The 20,862-nt window shown below is 41.8% G+C and overlaps 1 protein-coding gene across 4 annotated transcripts in view; it reads right to left on the bottom strand.

Moving 5' to 3' along the window:
* Positions 1 to 20,862, bottom strand: part of PGM5 (phosphoglucomutase 5) — a 74,238-nt gene that overhangs the window by 2,724 nt on the left and 50,652 nt on the right. For 3 of the 4 annotated variants that reach the window (XR_003989221.1, XR_003989220.1, XM_030470592.1), the window contains exon 10: positions 8,193 to 8,327. Coding sequence is in view for 1 of the 4 variants with exons in the window: in XM_030470592.1 (XP_030326452.1) it covers positions 8,193 to 8,327 (135 nt within the window). In the remaining 3 variants the exon portion in view is untranslated. Of the gene's footprint in view, positions 1 to 8,192; positions 8,328 to 8,464; positions 8,585 to 20,862 lie in introns of all 4 variants that reach the window. The other variant, XR_003989222.1, reaches the window with a different exon arrangement.

Genomic DNA, 20,862 nt, shown 5'->3' with positions numbered 1-20,862 from the left:
TATACCTAAGCTGTGCAGAAAAAACAGTAAATACACTACATTGATAATTTCTCTAAGTAACAGGAATTGTGGAGCTCTTGCAAAATCTGCTGTACAAAACAACCTAGAAATCAAAAAAGTAGTATTATTTCTATTCTGATGAGTGGAAGCGATGTAGATGAGATAGATACTTTTTCTGTGAAGTTGAGAGTCACACGGTAATGTAACAGTTACCTTAACAGAAATCATAAAAGTGTGTTTTGAGTAATACCACCTGTAATTGTATTAAATAAGACAAACTGCAACAGAAGCAGCATGAACTCTGAAGTTTCAAGCTACATACTTTATTAAATGGCCATATGTACAAAACTGCCCAGATAGGTGAGTGCACATAACGACTATGACAGTACATGAAAACCAAGTGAAATATATTTTTTCACATGTCAACTAAATCTTTTCTTAGTTAATTAAATGATGTGCAAAGATAAATTGGCAGAGCTGAGTTTTCAGTGAAAACCTTACTTTCAGAGAATCATGTATTTGATTACCAAACTAGATAATCCCTCGAAGGTTTCCCACTGTTGCCTCTTTCAAATAAACTACATTCTGACTTTAAGCCCTCCAGGTTTAAAAATCAAATGAACAAACCAGTAATTCTGGAGAGCTTAAATTTACAGGAATCTGTTTTATAAGCTTAATATAATCAATACTTTGAATTCATTTCAGCAACCTAGGAGTCTCTAATAGAATGAGGTGTTTGCTTTATTTATACAAATGGTCACACAGTTAAATCAAGAGTGAAGAGACTAACTGGGCAAGCAGAGTCAAGGAATAACACCATGAATGCTACTGGTGTCAAATGAGTTTATGATCAAACTTGGTTATGCACAAGTGTGAGCAGTCTGACATGCTATTTTGTTCAAAAAACTCCATATTTGCAGATATCTATCTACTGAATTATTACTGAAGCAGAATACAAGTCCATTAAAGTCAAACATGCTCAGAGAAGATTAATGTATGGAGCACAAATTCGCATCTGTGGCCAAATGCTGCAAAAGTAAATATTAAAATGTGCCAACTTAATAGGTCTGGACCATATCACTTGCCTCCTCTAGCAAAATGGATTAAGGAGAACTGAAAGAAGCTTCTGAAGTCCCTCCAGCACTCCTGTAAGAAACCTCTTCCTTATACAAAAAAAAGTACAGGAAAATCTAAGAAGCCACCCTACTGACCAACTTTACTTGATCCTGCTTTCTTCAGCAACAAATGCACTCTGAAGAATAAAATTAAAAAAAAAAACCAAAACCAAACAAAACTCTACACAATGCTTTGAACAAAACACAAAATCAAATGAGTTTATGTCACAGCCATTTACATAAACAATTTGGCTGCTGCTCTTTCACCAAGTTGTTCCAATTACTACTAAATATTCTGCTGCTCACAGTCACACTTCTCAACAGAGAAAGTCCTATTTTAGTTCTGTCTTCTCACACTTCAATTTATCTACACTTTCTTCATCCCTCAGGTGTAAAAAAAAGAAACCCAAAAGTGGATTCTCTTTGGAATGGCAAGAGCGGGGCAGAATAACAAGGAACTAGAGCTGTGTATGCCTTTTAAAAACTTCTTTATCTGTGCAATGAATCAGTTTACATTTACAGAGTTTACATACAGAGTTTACATTTTCGCTGCAAAAGATAAATCCCAGCCAGCAATCATTATAGTTAACATGACTCTAGAAAGACTTCTGTATCTTGAAGAGATTTTTAAGATTTAAAAATGTTGGGTCTTATATTCCAAAAAACAGATGTCTTTAGAAAGGTTTATGCTACAGCCACCCATCCTACAAGTTCTATGCAACGCAGATAGCCTTGGTTCATAATGGAACAAACTGGACGGGCTCTGTTACATTCACAGCACTGGTGGTGTTTATTACCATGAAGTAGCGTGCTCACCAAAGGAAACCGACCTCTCTACTCTTGCGCATAGTCTGCCTGCTAACTCAAAATTACAATAAAGGTCAGGAGGCCAGCTGTTCTGCACCTCACAATACAGAAGGGCAGGCATGAGAGCTGAAAAAGACAGGAGGAAAATGTAAACTCTGTGGTGCACAGAAACATCTATGTTTGCAACAGATTAGTTCTTTTCTAGTATATCCAAGGAGCTTTAAGTGAAGATTAGGTTTAATTAATTAATTTCCTTGATTCATGAAGTATTTTATAATCACTGTCACATGAATTACTTTTTCCTATGTTCCTTTCCAGTTCCAGCTGATGTAAAATTTGTCCACTGTATGGCTTTTGGCAGAATCAGAAGCTAAATTACCTGAATCACACAAATACGCTGTGTTACTTAGAGTGTGATCAAACAGGTGGAAATCTCCAGTCCTCTCAAAGAAAATCTTATGAATTTTAATAGTAAAGGCAAAACTTTACAGGATTTCTCTGGACAGTGCTGTATGTTTTAACAGTCAACCAGAGCCATGCTAAAAGACCAATGACTAAAAGAGGTAATAATTCTCTAACAAACTACACTTGTGCTTAGGGTTGTAAGAGTGTCATGACAGAACCATGTAGAAACCTTAATCTCTAATTAGTGATACTGGACAAAAGGACTTCAGGTTACTGATTTCAGGCCCCTGCTCTTGGACAAACTTCCCATTATAAACAACTGCTTTATATAACCATTATGTATATATATACAATCATACATAATCATAATCCTTTCATATACTGACCTGAATATCAGTTTGGTTTTTCCTCTGTTACTTGCCATTCAAAAATTGTCTCAGAAATTCAGTTTTTGATGACAGTCTTTTGACCAAGCTACTTTTCATCCCAATTATTTTTCTTTTAATTGGCTTGCCTTTTTGGACAAGAATGCAAAGAAACAACTCCTGCCGCAAAATCTTTGCTTGGCTGCTGCTCATCTAATGATTCTGAAGCTAATTAGCACATATTTCACCAGTTTTTGGGAAAAGTAACTGCAGCATTTGTGATTTACTGCACCCTGTTAAAGAGTAACTGATACAGTCTGCATAGGTCTATGACAACACTTATTTATTGCTATTGCAATTCACATAATGAATAATAAAATACTGCAAACAGAGCTAGTTAATCCATATTCAGAACAATTCAGATTATTATTCACTACACTGTTCCCAGGGTAAACAACTCAAAACGACTCTGCATAACGGCTCATTTCTTTCTTGGTCTTCGTATATGAAAGTTCCTGTTTGAATATTATCCCAGTTCAACAATATATCCAGGTGGCTAGACAAAGGACAAGAAGATATTAACCATGTGTCAGGATCTGCAAATAATAAATAATGAGTTGATCCATAAAATTAAGCTATAAATGAGCCTAAAGGTCAATAAACCCTTATTTTAGTATTTCATGCCTATTGAACATATCTCTAGATTTTCCATCTGCATAAAATTTAGCATAGCTAATAACTCTCTTAACCTTAGAAAAAGATAAATTCCAATGCATAAAGGTTCAAGGCTTCAGAGAGAACTGTTGTTTGTTATAATGAACTGAACTTCCTGAAATTGATATTTTTATGCCTATTTGACTAGTTAAACCCAAACAAATAATCTTTTGAAGGAAGTCTTCCAGGTAGCTGGAAAGCAACTTTCTCAGGAATGCACAGCAATGAGGGGTATCACCAGTGACAAGGAGCATTAACAGAGTGGTCTTCCGTTCTAGGGGAACATTAAAGTTTTAGAAAAGCTTTGGACATTGTTTTCAAGACTTTGTTTTAGAACTAGATTGCATCACCACTATAAATTAAATAATTTCAAAATGTTTACATAGAATTGTTTTTAATATACTTTATCCAGAGCATGATGGTTAGTTTTCTACTCTTGATTTTCACTCCTGTTGATACTGGCTTACAGGAAGAACTGTATTACTCCTGGAAAAAACGTTGCCACTCCTTATCTTTCAGGTGACCATGAAGCTGCTTCAGCCAATTTCCTTCAACGGTTTGTTCAACAGCCAGAAGCCACTGCTATTCACATTTATCTGTGATCTCAGACTTCTAATTATTAGCATATTTTACTGCTTTATCTTGGACTCCTACATTGTTAATCAGGCAGCTGGCTATGCTTAAATCTAGGTGGAAAGTATTACCAATTAATTGTATGAAAGATGTAACTAAAAGAAGATTTGGGTCACCCTTACATTCATTAATGGCTACTGTTTGGCCTACATATAAATTGGAACAAAAGGTCCTTATAAGCCTTGCTTCTCTCTGGTTACAAGAATGCTGTTACGGAAGCTATAATTTTTCTGAAGGAAAATATACACTTACAGGCAATAAGGCCTGAAAATCAGCTTTTCCTGGGAGACTCGTGCAGAGCTACAAAGTATGAAGAGAGCTTTACTTGAGGACCACTCACTTGCATGGCTCCCTGGGGCCAAAATCACAAGGTACAGGTTTGAGCAGCCCCAGTAGTCTTTCAAAGAATGTTAGGCTTTCTGTTGGGTATCAAACAAAGTTGCTCCTACAGCTAGCACTGTCAATTAGTTGAACTTGAATGATATTGAGCATTGTTACAGATCTTTGTCCAAATTTCATCCTGGGCAAGAGTTCATCATAGAAGGAGCTCAGGTTGAAAGGGACCTTGAAAGATCATCAGGTCCAGCCTTTTGTGGGAAAGGAGTTATGGCCATCCAGAGGACATACAGCACCTCTAATGTGAATGATTAATTCTGTCCACCTCAATTCAACTGTTGTTTTAAAAAAATATATACTTGTATATATTACCTTTACAATATGTCTCAGTTAACACTTAACCCAGAAAGTGCTGTAATTTCACACTGGTGTTTCAGTACAATATACATATCTCAGCATGTATATTGGAAGGAGTGGTTTAGATTTCTGCTTATCCATGGAAGATTCACTATCAGCAGTTACACCGTCAAAGAGAACAGAAGCAAACTAGAAACACTTGAAAACTGCCAAAACTGCCAATTGGTTCATCAATTTTAGAAATGGCTTTGTTTGGAAGGAAGGTAGAAAAAAGGGATGCTGATATGAGGCAAACTCAAGCCAGTTACCACAATGATTCCACAAAATGGCATGCAACTTCCAATATAATTGAGTTGCCTATCAAGATCACAGTGATTTATTTTTTGTGAAAAAGAGCCAAAAAGGCACTTTTGCCTTTCATTTCAGGTGACTGGAACTTTCATTTGACTGGAACTGTCGCCAATGCAAAGCATTCATCTTCAACTTGACAATATAATCAGTGGAAAGAAGGTACTGGAGGAGGTGGTCCAATAAGGAGAAGCAACCACGTATTTACTTAAGCAGCCAATCGTCAAATAATTTTATGTCTTGGTTTATGACATAAGAAGAATGGAAGAGACTTTTTCACAACCAGCTGCTTCAGGCAGAGTGCAATGATACAGAAGACACATGTAGTTACCTACCTAATTGCAAACATCAACTATGCTTAAAGAAAAACAAGCATTTACACCAAATGTAACAACTTCCTTAAGTACTACATACAAGGTATATACTTTACATACTCTTTACATCAGTGTTGTTCTTTGAGTAACTGATCACTTATGAATATGTTGACTCTGCCTCTATTACTGAAAGTAAATAGGAAACAAAGTACTTAAAATTTCAAATCTATCACAACTTGTCTAGATACATACGTCAGTATGATTCTCAAAGCAAACTAAACAACAAAGGAATTACAAACTATGCCACCCTCCCCAGCAACGCTTTCTGCTGTTTGCTGTCACTCTCTTCCACATATTCCACTGAAGATGATCAAATATTCTCCTGAGAAATTTTTAGTTATTTTTATACTAACATGAGGATCTCCTGAAATCAGTTTTATGTACTGTCTTGAAGTCCATCATCTGCCTGTGTGATATAATCTATCACCTTGCAGATCCTAATGCTCTCATGTTGTTGGCAATGTATCCAGCCAGGGCAAGGAAAGAAGAGCAGTGGGAACTGTGCAATGCTATACAACAAGAAACCAGAGAAAGAATCTACTGTATTAAATGAGATAAAACTGCTGTTTGTCATGTGTTTCCTGAGTCAGTCTGGATGTTAAGATACCTGCCTACACTGCATAAATGCAGGAAAGTCCCTGCAACAAGTTTCAAGGCAATGAATGACATTTCTACCCTTGGGATTATCTGTTCACCAGTGAATATCCTGGATAAACAGCCAAAAGTGTCATAATCTGACAGGCTCTAGTACATAAATAGTAAAAAAAAACCAAAACCCTTCCAGTCATTTTTCTAACCCTAGGAATAAGAGACCAGACTATGAAAGCCCTGAGGGCAGTGATAAGCCCTGCTGGCCCTGCCAAGTCTCTCGTGAGGACTCCCCCTCACTGCACCCTGCCCATGGATTCATACAGTTCTTTTCAACCTGTCCTAGGGGTGTTAGTCTCTGTCTGAGCTATGCCATAGGAGTGAGTGTCTCCAGATTCGTCTCTGGCTCTGCTACCTGGATGGAACTCAGACCTGTGCTATAGCTAGCTTTTCTCCCTGGAGGACCGCTTGGTGCTCCTATCACCTTTTGCAGCAGCCCCATTTTTGCTGCTTCACAGGCAGAGTTTCTGTTGCTGGTGAGATGACTAGAACTTGTAGTGGATTTTATGCACCTCTCTCAAGCAAATCCATGCAGAACAGAGATAAAAAGCACGTGCAGCGCAGGACATTCCTCATTTTCTGAGGATACCTCTGCTGCCTAAATCTAGTCTCTTTACAAGCGGAAAACTTACTGAGAACGTTTGTTATTTTCCACTCATTAAAACACAAAACAAAACAAATATTAAAAATGTGCATTGATTGTTGGTTACTTTAGGAGACATAGAAGCCTAAGCTCTGCCAGCATGTCACTTCTCTCACATTGCATACCTTGTAACAAGTAAAATAGAACAATCTGCTGATGCAAAAAGGATTCAATTTTAAAAGGCATATTCTCATTGTAATTAAATAGTCAAAAGTTTAGGTAGATGAATGCTACAAGTATATACTCTCTTGGTTTCTAGTATTTTTTGTTGGGATTTGTTAGACAGGAAACACGTTCAGATCACACTTTTTGTGTCAGATATCATAATGTTACTATAAGTACACTGCAAACCTCTAAAATGAATGCTTAGTTTGTTTCTTATCATGACTTGTTACCATTTCATCTATGCCTTGCCTACATAGCACAAAGAACCATATTTGAAATGATCACCTTAATTGCAACTGATAAACAATTTGTGCTGTAATAAAATTTGGCACGGCTGTGGTGCATTGAACTTGGCTGCCCGCCAGGTGGCCACCATGCTGCTCTATCACTCCCTCCATTCTTCAAAGACCTTGGTGTCCCTTTCTCACACATATTCTCTCTCCACCCTCCCTGCTACTGTTGCAGAGTGGTTTTTACCCCATCATTTGATTGCTTTTATGCATTTGGCACCTCAGTCACGAATAAGCAACTATATGGGGCTTCAAACTACAGTGTTTTGATTTACTTCAAGCTAAATGCTTATCCTCTTCCATGAAACATCCTTAGTCCTCTCTTCTTGTATATCACAGCATGAAGGTGTTTTAGTAGGAAAAATCTGAGAGTTCAAAATGGGGTTTATGTTATGAATTGGTTTAGGCATTTCATGGATTACACTGCAACTTGATCTCAATATTCGCTCTTCCTAGGATAGAGTCTGGTTATAATATGAGGTAATTCTTTAGACAGCTACAAGTCTTCCCCTTAATAAGGAATCCCTACATCGTTTAGGCTCTGGCGGCCATATCTCCTAACTCTACTCTCATTGTGAGGAGTCCCTGGGGTGCTGTAATAAAGTGATACCCAGATAACCTGCTTGAAAAAATTTTTTTTTGTATTGTTCTATAACTCAGATTTGTTCTGTAACACTTGCAAAAAAAGAAAAAAAAGAAAGAATAAAATGAGCATGGCTTCTCTTAATAGACTAAAAGTCATTGCTCAGCACTTATCACCAGGCATCTCAGCCCCTGACATTCCTGTTGTGTTAGATACTACACATACATTGAAACTGTTGGTCCTGCTTCAAAACATGTACAGTCACATTATTGGGAAAATCATCCACAAACACAGCAAACAGGGGTCAAGGTGCTGAATGTTCCTTCTGGTTAAAGACGAAAACCTGTAGCCACTGCTAATACAGAGGAAGCGTATCACTTATCAACTCATTATAACACTACTGCGTTACCTGTGGTTCCTTATTGTGTTGGCTAGGATCCTTTTCGTAACTCTCTGCATAGATCCGGAGAGTAGCTCTCACATGGCTAGAAGCACTCATTCTGAAGATAAGCCTGGAAGCATCTGAAAAAATAATCCGCAGCCCCTACAGAAGAAGAAGGAGCAGCATATATGTAAGGTGGGAGCACGTTTACAAATCACAATCCACTATTTAAAATAAAGAGTGAAAGGAAGAGTCATTTCGATACAATTCCTCTTTCCCTGTAACTTTAGACAACTCACTCATTATTCTTTTTTCTCCCCTCTGAAGTCTAGAAATGATCTTGTGTATTTCCTCCTGCTCCTCATAACAAGGACTCTCTTACTGCTGGGGTTTTTTTTTTCAGCTGCTTTGTTCTTGTTCTGTATGGCAGAGCAAAAAATTAATGGCCTGAGAAACTCTTATAAGATCAGCAAGGATCAGTGGACTAAACCACAGCTACACAATCTCAGGATCAAAAATCAGTTGTCAGTAGTGAATATAAAAGATAGGATCAGTTGCTACTCCTCAAAGACCATGCATCAATATCTGATTACAAAGAATTTCAACAAGAGTTTGTAGTAAACTTGGGAAACTTAACATAAAGTGTTAATTAATTTCAAGTACACTAATTAATGCACATTAACTGTGTGCAGAATAAAAAGAATTTATTATTAACTGTGAACTAGCTCTTTGTTCCCATTTTCTCCTCTTATCTTCTTTTCTCCTCCCCCCTTTTATACCGTATATATGAACACATTCTTCTACAGACCACAGGCAATATACCTGGATCCACAGTCGACAGACTTTCTGTACGGGAAGGCCATTAAGTCCAAAGGACTATATTGCACAGTTAAATAGTTGTATTCAATCCTGTAGTATTTCAACCTTGTGCCAATTCTGCACTAACACGCAGCCTAGTTCTCTTTCTGTAATAAGTACCCTTAAGCTAAGTGCCACCTCTGATATGCCACTGAACTTTATTTCCCCTTTTAGACATGCTGTTATTAAATGCCTAGCGCATAAACTGAAGTCCTTGCTACTTGTGTTTAAGGGACCATTAAAAAATGAAAGAAGAGAATTTAAAGAGAAGCTTTATTTTCTTCCATTTTTATCAGCAGCTGGAGAAGACTTTGCTGTTAGCAACACAGTGCTCCAATTTTCTAATAAGTAGAAACCTCTGTTTCCTCTGGTATATGTCAAAACATTTCCAGCACCATGTAAAGCATTGTTTGGTTGATAATCACAGAATCATAAAGTAGTTTGGGTTGGAGGGGACCTTTAAAGGTCATCCGGTGATGAGAAGGGACATCTTCAACTAGATCAGGTTGCTCAAAGCCCAGTCCAACCTGACCTTGAATGTTTCCATCTATGACCTCCCTGAGCAACCTGTTCTACTGTTTCACCACCCTAACTGTAAAAAATTTCTTCCTTGTATCTAGTCAGAATCTATCCTCTTTTAGTTTAAAACCATCACCCCTTGTCCTATCACAACAGGCCCTACTAGAAAATCTGTACTCATCTTTCTTATCAACCCCCCTTTAACTATTGAAAGGCCACAATAAGGTCTCCCTGGAGTCTCCTCTACTATGGGCTGAACAACTGCAACTCTCTCAACCTTTCCCCACAGGAGAGGTGCTTCAGCCCTCTGATCATTTTTGTGGCCCCTCTCTGTACCCACTCCAACAGGTCCATGTCTTTCCTGTGTAATGCCAATTAACAGTAGAAAGTACAAAACAGGAAAATATCCCACATGGACAAAGGGTTGGATTAGATGGCCTAAGAGGTATTTTCCATCTCTCATTTTGGTGATACCACGAAACTTTTTTTAGCTGCTAGTATAATTTTAACATGTGTTGACAACATAAATAAATTTATCTAGTAGTCTCAATACGTACAGCAAAAGTGACAAACAGAAACAGTTTACATTCAGAAGATTGAGCTTTAGAGCTTGTTTTTCTAATATTTTCTATTAAACCAGCTTTGTAATGAGATGGTTCAATTGATGCTGATAGGAATTTTGCCACTGATTTCAATGGAATGAGAATTTAATTTCTGATGCCTACAATTATATAGGCAGTTTGTTAAGATCTGATCCAGTGAGCAAGGGGTTGTCTCCTGCTGATTGCTTATTGCAGTTTATGACAGTGAAACGAAAAAAGATCAACTGAAGAGTTCCACAGTTCTGGGTACAGTTTGTTTCAAATGGTTGTCAAACCCAGGACCAGCGGGTCAAAGTACAGAACATTAATGTCAATCAGCTTTAAGAGAGAAGGAAGGGAGTCTGCACAAAATGAAAGAGTGAACATCAGAGCATGCGAGCATCTTCCTCTCCAAAGACTACACTGGCATTTTATATGCTCCTGCCAGGCCTAGCAATTCCCACAATGACATGACTAGCAAGACCACTTGAATACCCTTTCACATACTTCACGTTTATCTGGCAATAATAACAATAAGACAATAAGACGTTGTTACTTGGTTTAGCACACCTGAAGTCTCACCACCCGTTACATTACCAGCTTCAAAATAAAAAGGATTTACAAACACTCCCCATAACTCTTCCTTCCATAACTTGCGACACAAAATGCTCCATCAAACCACAAGAACCTGTAGTCAGTTTGATGTCATAGTTATTTTCACTTGGGATGTTTATGCAGTGTATACAGACACATGACCAGCATTCAAACTGTTCACTCTACTATTTCTGACCTTATTATTTTATTCATTTTGCATTTCTCAGGGACATGCAACTGACAGCACCTATTTTTACACATGCATGATGACAGCTAATACTTGTCTCAGACTAGAATTCCTGCCATACAGCTGAAAATACTCTGTAAAAGGGAATTACAGAGACACAGTGGCTGTGCTCCTTAAAATATATAATAATATATTATATTAAAAAAATAATCCTATGTGCCAGGAAGAAATGTGCTAGGGAAACAATGGCCTTTAGAGCTGGACTGTGAAAGTCAACTTTCAAACTCATGATATTTGTGCCTGGAGATTTAACTCATTTTTAAGACAGCGTACAGCAAAAAATCTGACTTTAAACTGTCCCTTGGAAACAGTGAGTTAAGCATTAGCAAAGCTTTTCACTCAGGAACACCACAGAAAGTAATGAGAGCTATTAAATTTTTATATTCCTCACTGTTTTCTGGAAACTGTATCTAAAAACCGTGAGTTGCAAACATTCTTAAAGTCAAAAAACCCAGCAAAAAAATCCAACACTGTCACCAAATAAATATGAAAAAGTATTGCCTGGAGGATAACCTGTGACTCAGCATCTTGTGCAAAGACTAACTAAACCAAACAGATTTTGCCCGCTTGTTGCAGAAACCCCAGTCTAACATAGAGACACTTTCCTTTTTGACACTTTTGAGCTTTTGACATAAGCAAGGTCAAAGCATGCTGGTGAAGCTGCAAGCAGCCTATTTACTGTTTGTCATGACAGTATTTCACCTGACATAAGTTCCATTAATTTAAAGTCACATATTTGCTTTTTACTATATAGGAAGTGTTACCTCCATGAAACATAAAATTTAATATGCAGAACTTATAAAGCAAAACAAGAGGAAAAGAAAGAAGAGTAACACACTGAAAAGCCCACAGGACAGAATAATTTACAGTTTTAATAAAACAGGCACACTATTTGTCACTAACAAGAATATAATTTTCTTATGGGAACAGACTTTTTTTTTTTTTTCTGGGAGGAAGCAGATTAAAAGGGTCAGTACAGCTCTGAACATCTGCAGATATTTATTTTAGGCAAACTGGGTCTGCTAATAGATATTAATGGAAACTCTGAACCAAAAATATGTTCCATGGTTAACCCACTGACTTTGAAGCTGATGTGATGGAGATTAGCTTCACAGGGATTTCTCTTTTACATTACAATCCAGTTAAACAGCCTACTGATGTATCTATGAAGCAGTCAGAAAACTAAACCTACTACATATTGTACTATATGGTACAATATGGTTTGGTTTCCAGTAGTTTGTTTTGGGTTTTTTTTCAGTTACCAATTTCATTACTAAATAAATAATATTAAATTAGTATAACACCTTAGAATGAACAAGACCAAGCAGCAAACTTAAAGCAAAATACCTCAGCATTTTGAAAAACATTTTTGAAGTATAATGCCAGAAAGGAACATCAGTAGAAAGTCCAACCTAGCAGCAATATATCAGACATAGAGATGTATACACAAATTAGGAGCATGTAAAATGGTGTCCTGGGTTCAGCTATAGCAGTCATTTTTCTCCTGCTTAGTAGCTGGTGCAGTGCTGTGTTTTTTAACTTTCAGCCTGGGAACAACGCTGATAACACCGATGTTTTTAGTTGTTGCTAAGTAATGTTTATTCCAACCAAGGACTTTCTCAGTCTCATGCTTTGCCAGGGAGGAGGGGAAGCCGGGAGGAAGCAGAGACAGGACACCTGACCCAAACTAGCCAAAGGGGTATTCCATACCACAGCACGTCATGCCCAGTATATAAACCGGGGGGAGTTACCCGGAAGGCCCGGATCACTGCTCGGGTCGGGCTGGGTATCGGTCGGCGGGTGGTGAGCAATTGTATCCTCTCCCCTTGTTATTTCACTAATCGTTATTATCATTGGTGGTAGCAGTAGTGGTTCTGTGTTATACCTTAGTTGCGGGACTGCTCTTATCTCAACCCGTGGGAGTTGCATTCTTCCCATTCTCCTCCCCATCCCTCCGGGAGCGGGGGGAGGAAGAAGGAGGGGGGGGGAGTGAGCGAGCGGCTGTGTGGTTCTGAGTTACCGGCTGGGCTCAAACCACGACAGTTCTTTTTGGCGCCCAACGTGGGGCTCGAAAGGTTGAGATAACGACAGACCTGACCAGAGTGTGTTTAATCATATTTGTGATAAGCATTCATTGTTACTACTCGTCACAATGGTGATTATTTGGCTCTCAGACTTGTTGCGCTTGATCTCAGAATTTCAGCATGTTGTACCTTACTTACAGCCACTATTTGCTGTTTTAGCGTTTATCGGTGGGGGGCCTGGGCTAAGGTTCTTGTTTCACTGTACTTCATGGTAATGACTTGTAATACAATAGACTCATTGATCATGAAACTGGTCTGGTTTGTGCTTCCAGCGTGGCCATCACCACTATACATTGGGAGGTATATAATGAAATATTTTAGCAATTGCATATCTTTTTTTTTCTCCGCGGGGGGTAAACTTACGAAGGAAGCATTCTCTTACACCCCCGTTCCCCCACCAGCCTATTTGCAACAGCAGTTGAGAGTTCTGAAGGTTTTAGATGGCCTTTGAGTACCCTTGAAACCTGCCTGCTGATTGTGCTGGGGATCAGCATGTTGGCAAACATATGGAGTGTGTTTTACCCACGGCCATCCCGTCGTAGGAACATCCTATTTCGTTTAATGTCAAAAATTCAGCAGTATCAGGTTCGAATCTGGTCTAGGGTTAGACGACGATATAGGAGGACCACCAGGAGATTTTCCCTGAGGCTGGACAGTTATGAGTGGCAGGGTGTGTGGGATAGTATGGGCAAGTACCTAGGCCAGTGGGCCCCTCCAGTGCTTTGGAACTTCACCACTGAACAAGTGCAACATCCAGAAAAACTAGTAAAACACTTAAACGAGGTGTGCTGTCGTCCTGGTTATACCAGAGAGGGACAAATTTTGGCAACGTGCTGGGGCTTGGCCTATGCCTACAGAGCCCTGCTCAACACTATCCAGCACCTTCAAAGGGAAAAAAATGTCTCTGGATCTGATGGCAAAGCAACAGACAACGCAGCTATGCCAACTACAAGCACAGCAGCTACTCAGACCCTGACCACAACAGTCAACACAGCTACTCCAAGTACAGCAGCTACATCAACCCCAGTGACAAGCACAACAGCTACTCAAACCCTGACCACAACAGACAACGCAACTACTCCAACTTCAAATACAGCAGTTACACCAACCCCAGTGACAAGCACAACAGCTACTCAAACCCCGACAGCAACAGACAATGTGGCTACTCCAAGCACTGCAGCCACACCAACCCCAGTGACAAGCACAGTAGCTACTCAAACCCCGACAGCAACAGACAATATAGCTACTCCAAGCACCACAGCTACACCAACCCCAGTGACATGCACAGTAGCTATTCAAACCCCGACAGCAACAGACAATATGGCTACTCCAAGCACCGCAGCTACACCAACCCCAGTGACAAGCACAGTAGCTACTCAAACCCCGACAGCAACAGATAATGCAGCTGTTGCTGTTACTCAACTCCCAAGCACAACAGCTGCACCAACCCCAGCAATAGACATTGCAACCACTCCAATCCTAGTGGCAGACACTGCAGCCACTCCAACCACAGTGACAAACACTGCAGCTAAACCAAATGTCCAGTTTGTGACAATGTCTGTTGCACCTGTAAGCAAAAGCAGACGAAAGGCACAAAGAGCAACCCGCGAAGCGAAGAAAGATGAAGACCCAGTGCCATTACTATATGCAACAGCACCTGAACAAGAGTTACTACTACGTGGGTCAGAGGAAGAGGAAGAAGAAGAAGAGGTCACTTCTCGACCCCGGACCTCAAACGAACTACGGAATATGCGAATAGATTTCACCCGTCTTCCAGGGGAGCACATTGTCACCTGGTTGCTCCGGTGCTGGGACAATGGGGCCGACGGTCACGAACTAGAAGGTAGGGAAGCCAAGCAGCTGGGATCACTTGCTAAGGAAGGAGGAATTGACAAAGCGATTGCAAGAGAGAAGCGAGCCCTCAGTCTTTGGAGGCGGCTCCTGGCAGCTGTGAAGGAAAGGTTTCCCTACAAAGACGATATTACGAATCGCTCAGCCAACTGGACCACGATAGAGAAAGGCATCCAGTCCCTGAGGGAATCAGCCATTATAGAGATGATCTATCGTAGGCCGGATTCCAGGAACACATCCGTAGACCCAGATGAAGTCGAATGTACACGACCCATGTGGCGGAAACTTACACGGAGTGCGCCATCATCATATGCCCACACATTGGCATCAATGACCTGGAATGACGGAATATCACCAACAGTGGATTTCCTGATTTGTCAACTCCGAGAGTTCGAAGACAATCTCACCCCTTCCATCATTTCAGCTGTGGAAAAACTGTCCCAGGAGTTCAAACAATTGAGAGACGATTTATCCGATCTATCCAGCTCTCCACGCGTACCAACCCATGTCTCAGCTATTAACAGAAGGCGCCCTACTGCTCGAGAAAGAAAATATAGGAGGTACACGCCACGGGCCACCCTATGGTTTTACCTGCGGGATCATGGAGAAGACATGAAAAAGTGGGATGGAAAACCTACTTCAGCTCTGGAGCAACAGGTGCGTGAACTGAAGAGGAGAACAATGGTCAAGGATGATCCTCCTAGGAAAGCTGCTGCTCCAGTCTCTGGCGAGCAGTTTCCCAGATGGAGCGAAAGAGCTGATTTTACTCCAGCTCCTGTGATAAGGAATACTAATCCCTTTCTACAAGACAGAAGTGGAGAATTTTGTGATCACTATTAGAGGGGCCCTGCCTCCAGCCAGGTGGAGGAGAGGGATAATCGGGTTTACTGGACTGTGTGGATCAGATGGCCTGGCACATCAGTCCCACAGAAGTATAAGGCTCTAGTAGATACCGGTGCACAGTGTACTCTGATGCCATCAAGGTATCAAGGGGTGAAACCCATTTCTATTTCTGGAGTGACAGGAGGATCCCAAGCGTTAACTATGCTGGAAGCTGAAATCAGCCTGACTGGGAGGAAGTGGCAAAAGCACCCCATTGTAACTGGTCCAGGGGCTCCATGCATCCTTGGCATAGACTATCTCAGGAGAGGGTATTTCAAAGACCCAAAAGGGTATAGATGGGCTTTTGGTATCACTGCCTTGGAGACAGAGGAAATTAAGCAGCTGTCCACCTTACCCGGTCTCTCAGAGGATCCTTCTGTTGTGGGGTTGCTGAAGGTCGAAGAACAACAAGTGCCAATTGCGACCACAACAGTGCACCGGCGGCAATATCGCACCAACCGAGACTCCTTGATTCCCATCCATAAGCTGATCCGCAGACTGGAGAGCCAAGGAGTGATCAGTAGGACCCGCTCACCCTTTAATAGCCCCATATGGCCAGTGCAAAAGTCTAATGGAGAGTGGAGATTAACAGTAGACTATCGTGGCCTGAACGAAGTCACACCACCATTGAGTGCTGCCGTACCGGACATGTTAGAACTTCAGTATGAACTGGAGTCAAAGGCAGCCAAGTGGTATGCCACAATTGACATTGCCAATGCATTTTTCTCAATCCCTTTGGCAGCAGAATGCAGGCCACAGTTTGCTTTCACTTGGAGGGGCGTCCAGTACACTTGGAACCGACTGCCCCAGGGGTGGAAACACAGCCCTACCATCTGCCATGGATTGATCCAGACTGCACTGGAACAGGGGCAAGCTCCAGAACACCTCCAATACATTGATGACATCATCGTGTGGGGTGATACAGCGGAAGAAGTTTTTGAGAAAGGGAGGAAAATAATCCAAATCCTGCTGAAGGCCGGTTTTGCCATAAAACGGAATAAGGTCAAGGGACCTGCACAGGAGATTCAATTTTTGGGAATAAAATGGCAAGATGGACGCCGCCAGATCCCCACAGACGTGATCAACAAGATAACAGCAATGTCTCCACCAACTAACAAGAAAGAAACACAAGCTTTCTTAGGTGTTGTGGGGTTCTGGAGAATGCACATCCCAAATTACAGTCTGATTGTAAGCCCTCTCTACCACGTGACCCGGAAGAAGAATGATTTCAAATGGGGCCCTGAGCAACAACAAGCCTTTGAACAAATTAAACGAGAAATAGTTCATGCAGTAGCCCTTGGACCAGGCCGGGCCGGGCCAGATGTGAAAAATGTGCTCTATACCGCAGCTGGGGAGAATGGTCCTACCTGGAGCCTCTGGCAGAAAGCTCCAGGGGAGACTCGAGGTCGACCCCTTGGCTTTTGGAGTCGGGGATATAAAGGATCCGAGGCCAGCTACACTCCCACTGAAAAAGAGATACTGGCAGCCTATGAAGGGGTTCGAGCTGCCTCAGAAGTGATTGGAACTGAAGCGCAGCTCCTCCTGGCACCCCGGTTGCCTGTGCTGGGCTGGATGTTCAAAGGCAGGGTCTCCTCTACACATCATGCAACTGATGCTACATGGAGTAAGTGGGCCGCACTAATTACACAACGAGCTCGAATAGGAAATCCCAGTCGTCCAGGAATTCTAGAAGTCATCATGGACTGGCCAGAGGGCAAAGATTTTGGGATGTCACCAGAAGAGGAGGTGACGCGTGCTGAAGAGGCCCCACTATATAATGAACTGTCAGAGAGTGAAAAGCAATATGCCTTGTTTACTGATGGGTCCTGCCGTATTGTGGGAAAGCATCGGAGATGGAAGGCAGCTGTGTGGAGTCCCCTGCGACAAGTTGCAGAAACTGCTGAGGGAGAGGGTGAATCGAGTCAATTTGCAGAGGTGAAAGCCATCCAGCTGGCCTTGGACATTGCTGAACGAGAAAAATGGCCAGTACTTTATCTCTATACTGACTCATGGATGGTGGCAAATGCCCTGTGGGGGTGGTTGCAGCAATGGAAGCAGAGCAACTGGCAACGCAGAAGTAAACCCATCTGGGCTGCTGCGTTGTGGCAAGATATCGCTGCTCGGGTGCAGAACCTGGTGGTGAAGGTACGCCACGTAGATGCTCATGTACCCAAGAGTCGGGCCACTGAGGAACACCAGAATAACCAGCAAGTGGATAAAGCTGCTAAAATTAAAGTGGCTCAGATGGACTTGGATTGGCAACATAAGGGTGAATTATTTTTAGCCCGGTGGGCCCATGACACCTCAGGCCATCAAGGCAGAGATGCAACATATAGATGGGCTCGTGATCGAGGGGTGGACTTAACGATGGACACTATTGCCCAGGTTATTCACGAATGTGAAACATGTGCTGCAATTAAGCAAGCCAAGCGGTTAAAGCCTCTCTGGTATGGAGGACGATGGCTGAAGTACAAATATGGGGAGGCCTGGCAGATTGACTATATCACACTCCCACCAACCCGCCAGGGCAAGCGCTATGTGCTTACCATGGTGGAAGCAACCACCGGCTGGCTGGAAACATACGCTGTGTCCCATGCCACTGCCCGGAACACTATCCTGGGCCTTGAGAAACAAGTCTTGTGGCGACACGGCACCCCAGAGAGAATTGAGTCAGACAATGGGACTCATTTCCGGAACAACCTCATAGACACTTGGGCCAAAGAGCATGGCATTGAGTGGGTATACCACATCCCCTACCATGCACCAGCCTCTGGGAAAATCGAACGGTACAATGGGCTGTTAAAAACTACACTGAGAGCAATGGGTGGTGGGACTTTCAAACACTGGGATACACATTTACCAAAAGCCACCTGGTTGGTCAACAGTAGGGGATCTGCCAACAGGGCTGGCCCAGCCCAATCAGAACTTTTACATACTGTAGAGGGGGATAAAGTTCCTGTGGTGCACATAAAGAATTTGTTGGGGAAGACAGTCTGGGTTATTCCTGCTTCAGGTAAAGGCAAACCCACTCGTGGGGTTGCTTTTGCTCAGGGACCTGGATATACTTGGTGGGTAATGCGGGAAGATGGGGAAGTCCGATGTGTACCTCAAGGGGATTTGATTTTGGGGGAAAACAGCCAATGAACTCAATTGTACACTGTTGCCTGCTCTATAACACTTTTATAGCCCACCAGCTAGATATCTTCAGGTCGCCAGCCATTGACCCTGACTTCCCTCCGATCATCACCTCAACAAAGAATGAATTTTGAGGAAACCAGACGAGCTCAGCAGTGACCAGATGAGTTTGGCGGTATCATCAGCAGGCAACAACCCAACACTACGTACCGTCCCTCCTGCCCTGAAAGACTATTACAAGAGATGGAGCCTGACATCATGGACTGGATGAGTTCAGCAATTTTACAGGGATTGGTCCATGGACTAGGGAACGATATCTTTCTCTGTGTGTGGGTGTGGGTGTATATATGGGACAGGGGTGATGGTGTGCTGAGAGATGTGGGATCTGAGCATGACGTGAATGGTATGGAATAAGGGGTGGATACTGTCCTGGGTTCAGCTATAGCAGTCATTTTTCTCCTGCTTAGTAGCTGGTGCAGTGCTGTGTTTTTTAACTTTCAGCCTGGGAACAACGCTGATAACACCGATGTTTTTAGTTGTTGCTAAGTAATGTTTATTCCAACCAAGGACTTTCTCAGTCTCATGGCTTTGCCAGGGAGGAGGGGAAGCCGGGAGGAAGCAGAGACAGGACACCTGACCCAAACTAGCCAAAGGGGTATTCCATACCACAGCACGTCATGCCCAGTATATAAACCGGGGGGAGTTACCCGGAAGGCCCGGATCACTGCTCGGGTCGGGCTGGGTATCGGTCGGTGGGTGGTGAGCAATTGTATCCTCTCCCCTTGTTATTTCACTAATCGTTATTATCATTGGTGGTAGCAGTAGTGGTTCTGTGTTATACCTTAGTTGCGGGACTGCTCTTATCTCAACCCGTGGGAGTTACATTCTTCCCATTCTCCTCCCCATCCCTCCGGGAGCGGGGGGAGGAAGAAGGAGGGGGGGGGGAGTGAGCGAGCGGCTGTGTGGTTCTGAGTTACCGGCTGGGCTCAAACCACGACAAATGGCTATACTTTCACTTCAAAATGCTGTGATTATCACAATTTTTATTTGGTCCTCTATGGACTCTTGAGAGTCTCCTACGCACAGCAGGCCCCAGTCATTACTCTGACAGGAAATACCTTATTGCTAATACACAATTGAAATATTCTGAACATAGAAGAATTTTTGCTTTATCTCTGGAGATACTATCTAAAATAACTTTTTTCCAACTTTTGCAATGCCTGTTTCCTGACCATTGCTCAGACTGAAATGAAAAAAACCCCCTAAGACCACATGCAGAGCCCTTTGCATCCCAAATCTATCACAGGAATTAGAAAATATTAACAAACTTATAATAAAAAACCTCCAGGGCTTTATTCTGTGAATCTCAGAATGTAAGAATGCTTCATTAAAGAGCTCAAAGTTAACCATTATAATGGGCAACTTGTACTTCTCATCCTTCCAATTTAGATTTCACACAAAAATGCAACTGGTCCCATTTCTGGCTTGGAGGATCCTCAGAAGCAGCACTGTTATGTGTTCACGTGTGCAAAGGCTAGCACAATAGGGCTTCAAAAATGAAAACAGTCTTCATGAACAGCAGAACATTTAATTTAATTTTTTGCCCTATTATTGCACTGTGATAAACAATATTCATGGGTTTCAATACTCAGAATTCATTGGAAGCTAGAGTCTCATTTTTTTCTGCCTATTTTGTTGTTGTTGTGACTGTTTTCTGAACCTGATGATTAATTTTCATGTAGCCAGCTTCTCATTAATGATATCCAGTGCAGTGGCACTGAACATAAATTTCTCTCCCGCCTCCCTGTGTGGAGACACACTTTGAACAGGTTCCTAAAAACATAGCTGGAAAACATGCATGAAGCTCATGACAGTCAGAAAGAGGCATCTCCATTTACATGAAGAGCAAGGTATCTGAGGAAAATGGCAGCAGTGCACTGTTGTTT

This window comes from Strigops habroptila, chromosome Z (genome assembly GCF_004027225.2).
Source record: "Strigops habroptila isolate Jane chromosome Z, bStrHab1.2.pri, whole genome shotgun sequence".
NCBI classification, from domain to species: Eukaryota; Metazoa; Chordata; class Aves; order Psittaciformes; family Psittacidae; genus Strigops; species Strigops habroptila.
The sequence above is the reverse complement of the archived record's forward strand: the minus strand, read 5'-3'. Positions and strand labels throughout refer to the sequence as shown.